The 7,500-nt window shown below is 38.2% G+C and overlaps 1 protein-coding gene across 2 annotated transcripts in view; it reads right to left on the reverse strand.

Moving 5' to 3' along the window:
- LOC133663084 (protein mono-ADP-ribosyltransferase TIPARP-like) overlaps positions 1–5,544 on the reverse strand; it is a 59,006-nt gene extending 53,462 nt beyond the window's left edge. Inside the window, exons 1-2 of one of the 2 annotated variants that reach the window (XM_062067280.1) lie at positions 5,116–5,544; positions 1–518 (exon numbers count right to left, since the gene is read on the reverse strand). The exon at positions 1–518 is cut by the window's left edge and continues 448 nt beyond it. In XM_062067280.1, coding sequence (XP_061923264.1) covers positions 1–502 — 502 coding nt within the window. In that variant the 5' untranslated portion in view covers positions 503–518; positions 5,116–5,544. The remainder of the gene's footprint in view (positions 519–5,115) is intronic. The other variant, XM_062067279.1, reaches the window with a different exon arrangement.
- Positions 5,545–7,500: the final 1,956 nt, after the last annotated feature.

Genomic DNA, 7,500 nt, shown 5'->3' on the forward strand with positions numbered 1-7,500 from the left:
CGGTTATCGCCGCCGGGCTCCCTGAAGCTATAAGCCCCGCCTTGGGTCGCTCGCCGCGCCGCTCCGCCTCCTCCAGCTCCGCAGTAGTATCCGCCATCTCCACGTCGCCGCCGGCGGCCATCAAGACCGCGGTCACCGGCGCGGCGGCGGGCGGCGAGTCTTTCAGGCCTAAGCGGCTCTGTTTGGCCGCGGCCGCCGCGCACAGGTTCCCCGGGGTGCGTCCGGCCTGGCTCCGCGGCACGAATACACCGTCCCCCGCCATGTCGCCGCCCAGCAGGGAGGTCAGCATGGGCTCCTCCAAGGCGCGGTGAAGGCACGCGGCGTCTAATTTCCTCTGCTTCTTCTTGAAGTGAGGTTTCACCAGAGGGATCTTGTCCGACAGTCCGACGAGCGAGCGCTCCGGGAAGCCATCCCCCGCCTCCACGCCCAGGCTCACGTCCAAGGAGAGACCCGTCGGCACGCCGTCTGCCGATTTCTGCAGGAGGTGCAGAGTTTTAGCCATGTTGTCCGCGACGGTCCTGGCGAGGGAAAGCAGACAAAACAAAAGTAGTCAAGGTAGGCAACACCTGTGCGACAAATTTGATAATAATAATTTCAAACCTATCTTTTTGTCATTACATTATAAAGTCAGTATGACATATCCAAGTCCACATTATGACATGAAAAGGTGAGAAATAAAGTCAAATTTATTAAATAAAAAGTAGGGATGTCCGATAATATCGGCCTGCCAAATTTATCGGCCGATAAATGCGTTAAAATGTAATATCGGAAATTATCGGTATCGTTTTTGTTATCTGTATCGGGGTTTTTTTATTATTTTTTTTATTTTATTAAATCAACATAAAAAACACAAGATACACTTACAATTAGTGCACCAACCCAAAAAACCTCCCTCCCCCCATTTCTTTGTTATCAATATTCTGCTTCCTACATTATATATCAATATATATCAATACAGTCTGCAAGGGATACAGTCCGTAAGCACACATGATTGTGCGTGCTGCTGCTCCACTAATAGTACTAACCATTAACAGTTAATTTTACTCATTTTCATTAATTACTATTTTCTATGTAACTGTTTTTATATTGTTTTACTTTCTTTTTTATTCAAGAAAATGTTTTTAATTTAGTTATTTTATTATTATTTTTAAAAAGTACCTTATCTTCACCGTACATGGTTGTCCAAATTAGGCATAATAATGTGTTAATTCCACGACTGCATATATCGGTTGATATCGGTATCGGTTGATATCGGTATCGGTAATTAAAGAGTTGGACAATATCGGAATATCGGCAAAAAGCCATTATCGGACATCCATAATAAAAAGTCATAATTGTGAGGGGTGGAAAGTCTTCAATTTGAGTTAGAAAATCATAATTATAAAGGTAAACATTCATAATTGTGGGATAAAAAAAAGTCAAAGTTACAAGAAAAATAATCATGAGATTAGAAATTCAAAATTGTGAGGAAAAAAAGTCCAAGTTATGAGATAAAAAAGTCAAAACTATGAGATGGGAAGTCATGATTATGAGGTGAAACGTTACAATTGTGGGCTAAAAAAACAATTATGAGAAAAAGGAAATTTTAAATGCTGAGAAAAAAAGTCAAAATTATGATATAAAACATCGGAATTATGAGATAAAAAAAAATCAAAATGACAAGATAAGTAGCCATTACGAGGTCAATCAATTAATGTTTATTTATATAGCCCTAAATCACAAGTCACAATGGTGGGATAAAAAAAATTCAAAGTTTCAAGATAAATAGTCATTATGAGATTAGAAATTCCCAAAATGAGAGAAAAAAATTTTTTTTTGACAAAAAGTCATTAATATGAAGTAAAAAGTTATATTAGTGGGCTAAAAAGTCAAAAGTATGAGAAAATAAAGTCAAAATTATGATATAAAAAGTCAAAATGACCAGATAAGTAGCCATCATGAGATGAAAAAAGTCACAATTGAGATAGAAAAATCTAAATGATGCAATAAAAAGTCCAAAATATGAGATGGGAAGTCATGATTATGAGGTAAAACGTTACAATTGTGGGCTAAAAAAAACAATTATGAGAAAAAGTCAAAATTGTTAGAAAGGAAATTTTAAATGCTGAGAAAAAAAAGTCAAAATTATGATATAAAACATCGGAATTATGAGATTAAAAAAATCAAAATGACAAGATAAATAGCCATTAAGAGGTCAATCAATTAATGTTTATTTATATAGCCCTAAATCACAAGTGTCTCAAAGGGCTGCACAAGCCACAACGACATCCTCGGTACAGAGCCCACATCAGGTCAAAAAAAAAATGTTGATAAAAAAAACATCAAATTTATGAGATAAAAAGTCTTAAATATGAGATAGAAAATCATAATTATGAGCTAAAAAGTCACAATGGTGGGATAAAAAAAAAATTCAAAGTTTCAAGATAAATTGTCATTATGAGATTAGAAATTCCCAAATTGAGAGAAAAAAAATAAAAAATTAGATAAAAAGTCATTAATATGAAGTAAAAAGTTATACTAGTGGGCTAAAAAGTCAAAAGTATGAGAAAAGAAAGTCAAAATGATGATATAAAAAGTCAAAATGACCAGATAAGTAGCCATCATGAGATGAAAAAAGTCACAATTGAGATAGAAAAATCTAAATTATGCAATAAAAAGTCAAAAATATGAGATGGAAAGTCATAATTATGAAGTAAAAAGTTATAATTGTGGGATACAATTTTGAACTTATGAGAAAAGAAAGATATGAGACATGAAATTCCAAATTGTGAGGAAAAAAAGTGAAACCTATAAGAGAAAAAGTCAAAATTACAAGATAAATAGCCATCAGGAGATATTAAAAAAGACAAAAATGAGACAGAAAAATCTAAATTATGAGATAAAAAGTCGAAAATATGATATGGAAAGTCATAATTATGACATGAAAAGTTTTCTCCGGGATATTTTAGCGCCTTCCCTTCTTCTAGCGGAGATTTGCGTGCCTAGCAAAACATGGCTAATGCTAACACAAACAAAGTGACCTGTTTGCTCCAAAGAAAGGAAAAGTGTTGTCAGTGGTTTGGTTTTGTGGCAACAAATGACTGCACGCTGCTAAAAAAGACAGCAGCACAACAAAAAAGGTGAAGTTTCCTCCGATGATTAATCGACTTTTCGTCTCGCTTTCCTTTCCCTGAAAAATCTAAATGATGCAATAAAAAGTCAAAAATATGAGATGGAAAGTCATAATTATGAAGTAAAAAGTTATAATTGTGGGATAAAATGCCGAAAGTATGAGGAAAAGAAAGATATGAGATATGAAATTCAACATTGTGAGGAAAAATGTCAAATTTATTATGTAAAAAGTCATAAATACTAAAATAATCAATCAAAATGACAAGATAAATAGCTATCATGAGATTTAAAAAAGTCAACATTGAGATAAAAACTATTTAATTATGAGACAAAAAGTCAAAAATATAATATGGAAAGTCAATTATGACATGAAAAGTTTCAATATGATGAAATAAGTCTTAAATATGAGATAGAAAGTCATAACTATAAGGTCAAGAGTCATAATGGTGGCATAAAAAAGTGGAGTTTTCAAGGTAAATAGTCATTGTGAGATTACAAATTGTGAGAAAAAAGTTCAAATTATGAGATAAAAAAATCGAAAGCTGAAGTTTCCTCCGATGATTAATCGACTTTCCGTCTCGCTTTCCTTTCCCGGAAAGAGCCGGCCGGGCCCCGTCTATGTGCTGCACCGCTAATGGCTAATGCTAACACAAACAAAGTGACCTGTTTGCTCCAAAGAAAGGAAAAGTGTTGTCAGTGGTTTAGTTTTGTGGCAACAAATGACTGCACGCTGCTAAAAAAGACAGCAGCACAACAAAAAAGGTGAAGTTTCCTCCTGTGATTAATCAACTTTTCGTCTCGCTTTCCTTTCCTTGAAAAATCTAAATGATGCAATAAAAAGTCAAAAATATGAGATGGAAAGTCATAATTATGACGTAAAAAGTTATAATTGTGGGATAAAATGCCGAAAGTATGAGGAAAGAAAGTCAAAATGATGATATAAAAAGTCAGAATGACCAGATAAGTAGCCATCATGAGATGAAAAAGTCACAATTGAGATAGAAAAATCTAAATTATGCAATAAAAGTCAAAAATATGAGATGGAAAGTCATAATTATGAAGTAAAAAGTTATAATTGTGGGATAAAATGCCGAAAGTATGAGGAAAAGAAAGATATGAGATATGAACTTCAACATTGTGAGGAAAAATGTCAAATTTATTATGTAAAAAGTCATAAATACTAAAATAATCAATCAAAATGACAAGATAAATAGCTATCATGAGATTTAAAAAAGTCAACATTCAGATAAAAACCATTTAATTATGAGACAAAAAGTGAAAAATATGACATGGAAAGTCAATTATGACATGAAAAGTTTCAATATGATGAAATAAGTCTTAAATATGAGATAGAAAGTCATAACTATAAGGTCAAGAGTCATAATGGTGGCATAAAAAAGTGGAGTTTTCAAGGTAAATAGTCATTATGAGATTACAAATTGTGAGAGAAAAAGTTCAAATTATGAGATAAAAAATCGAAAGCTGAAGTTTCCTCCGATGATTAATCGACTTTCCGTCTCGCTTTCCTTTCCCGGAAAGAGCCGGCCGGGCCCCGTCTATGTGCTGCACCGCCACCTGGCCTCCACACCTGAGGGGGTGTGGCTACGACCTGGACGACGACAAGTTGAAGGAAAAGAAGCGAAAGGGAGGGCGGGGGAAGAAAAAAAACGCTTCTTTTTTTTTTTTTAAATGGCGCTTTTATTCACCTTCACTCCCAAAAATGTCATGTTTGTGTGGCCCTCGAGCACGACGGCGCGATAACAATCGGCTCTCTTTCCGGGGATCGTGGTGTATTTTTGATCGCCCGAGTCCGATACGGAGCCCCGCTCGTCCCCGCCGAGCAACTTTGCACGTAGCCTACCACCACACACACACACACACACAAACACGTACATAAACACACACACACACACACACACACACACACACACACACACACACTTGCACTGCGGCGGAACAGGAAGAGCGACAAAAGCCCACCATAGCACCGCCGCCTTCACCCACCTTGCTAGCTTAGCTCGGCCGCGCTACGACGGCTCGTCCGCGGCTTGCTGGTGCGCGGCCTGCGCGGCCATCCGCACAATAGCACCAGCGGTGTAAAAAGTAGGACCTACTTGTGCGGTGATGCGGCTTTCTTTCAGCTCTCCGCGCTCTTTGATGCCTTAAATCCGCTGTTGCGCACATCGGCGGAGCTCCGCGGTATCCCTGCGCGCACCAGACGCTAGTCCGTGGAGAAGGCTCGTCGTGTCGGTCCGCCGCCGCCGCCGCCGCTGCTCGCATGCTCCGTCCGCCTCCAGCTCATGTCTCGCCGCCGCGTCTTTGTGTCGTGGAGCCGCGCCGCAGATCGAAGAGATGAGTGGCCGCGATGAAAGGATCAGCTGAGAGAGAGAGAGAGAGAGAGAGAGAGTCCCTTGCTCGCTCCTCCTCCTCCTCCTCCAAGACACGCCCCCGAACCGGCTGGAGGGCGGGGCTCAAGTTCCACCGCAGAGCAGCGGAGGAGGCGAGGAGGCGTCTAGTGGTGGCCGGAAGAAGGTGCACCTTGCCGGGTGCGCCAGGAGGGGCCGGGGGGGGGGGGGGTGTCTCTTTGTTCCATCCTGCGGGGAAATGAGCATCTTGCTGTTGGGTCACTGCGCATTTTTACTCATGAGATCGTAACATATTTTAGCACATATTTCTAAATGATGACGTAAGACATTTAAAAAGGTGAAAAATCTAGTCAAATTTATGATATCAAAAGTCGTAATTATGAGGGGGGAAAGTCTTCAATATGAGTTACAAAATTATATTTATAAGGTAAACATTCAGAATTGTGGGATTAATAAAAAATAAAATAAAAATCGAAGTTACAAGAAAGATAATTAAGAGATTAGAAAGTCGAAAATGTTAGATAAGAAATGTAAAATTGGGAGGAAAAAGTCTAAATCATGATATAAAAAAATCGTAATTATGAGATTAAAAGTCAAAGTGACAAGATAAATAGCCATTATGACATTTTTGAATTTTTTAATTGAGATAAAAAAAACTCAAAATTATGGGATAGAAAGTCATGATTATAAGGTAAACAGTCATAATGGTGGGATTAATAAAATTAAAAAAAATCGAAGTTACAAGAAAGATAATTAAGAGATTAGAAATTCAAAATTGTGAGGAGAAAAAAAAGTCGAAAATATGAGATGGAAAGTCGTGATTATTATGAGGTAAAAAGTTATAATTGTGGGCTAAAAAAAAAATCGAAATTATGGGAAAAGAAAGTCGAAATTGTTCGATAAGAAATTTAAAAAATATGAGATTAAAAATCAAAACTACGAGATGAACAGCCATTATGAGGTTTAAAAACATGAGATAAAAAAAATCAAAATGATGAAATAAAATGTCGAAAGTCATAATTATGAGGTGAAAATTATAATGTGGGATAAAAAGTCAAAAGTGCAAGGTAAAAAGTCATCAAGAGATAAGTAAGTCAAAATTGTGACATAATAAATTGAAAAAGGCAACAAATAAAGTCAAATTTATGATATAAAAAGTCGTAATTATGAGATAAATCATAATTGCGTTGAGTTAGAAAATAACCCTAACCCTAACCAACTCTCTTTCTCTATGCCTAACCCTAACCAATTATTTTTCTTTAAGCCTAACCCTAACCCTAACACTAACCCTAACCCTAACCCTAACCCTAACACTAACCCTAACCCTAACCCTAACCCTAACCCCTAACCCTAACCCTAACCCTAACCCTAACCCTACCCCAGCCCTAACCCTAACCCTAGCCCCTCCCCCAACCCTAACCCTAACCCCAACCCTAACCCTAACCCTAACCCTAAATCCTTACCATAAACCTAACCCTAAATCCTTACCATAACCCTAACCCTAACCACAACCCTAACCCTAACCCTAACCCTAACCTAACCCCAGCCCTAACCCAAACCCTAGCCCTAACCCTAACCCTAACCCTAACCCTTAGCCCTAACCAACTCTCTTTCTCTATGCCTAACCCTAACCAATTATTTTTCTTTATGCCTAACCCTAACCCTAACACTAAACCTAAACCTAACCCTAACTCTAACCCTAACCCTAACCCTAACCCTAACCTAACCCCAGCCCTAACCCAAACCCTAGCCCTAACCCTAACCCTAACCCTTAGCCCTAACCAACTCTCTTTCTCTATGCCTAACCCTAACCAATTATTTTTCTTTATGCCTAACCCTAACCCTAACACTAAACCTAACCCTAACTCTAACCCTAACCCTAACCCCAACCCCAACCCTAACCCTAACCCTAACCCTAAATCTAACCCCAAACCTAACCCTAACACTAACCCAAACCTAACCCTAACCCTAACCCCAACCCTAACCCTAACCCTAACCCTAACCCTAACCCTAAATCCTTACC

Source organism: Entelurus aequoreus, linkage group LG13 (assembly GCF_033978785.1).
Source record: "Entelurus aequoreus isolate RoL-2023_Sb linkage group LG13, RoL_Eaeq_v1.1, whole genome shotgun sequence".
NCBI classification, from domain to species: domain Eukaryota; kingdom Metazoa; phylum Chordata; class Actinopteri; order Syngnathiformes; family Syngnathidae; genus Entelurus; species Entelurus aequoreus.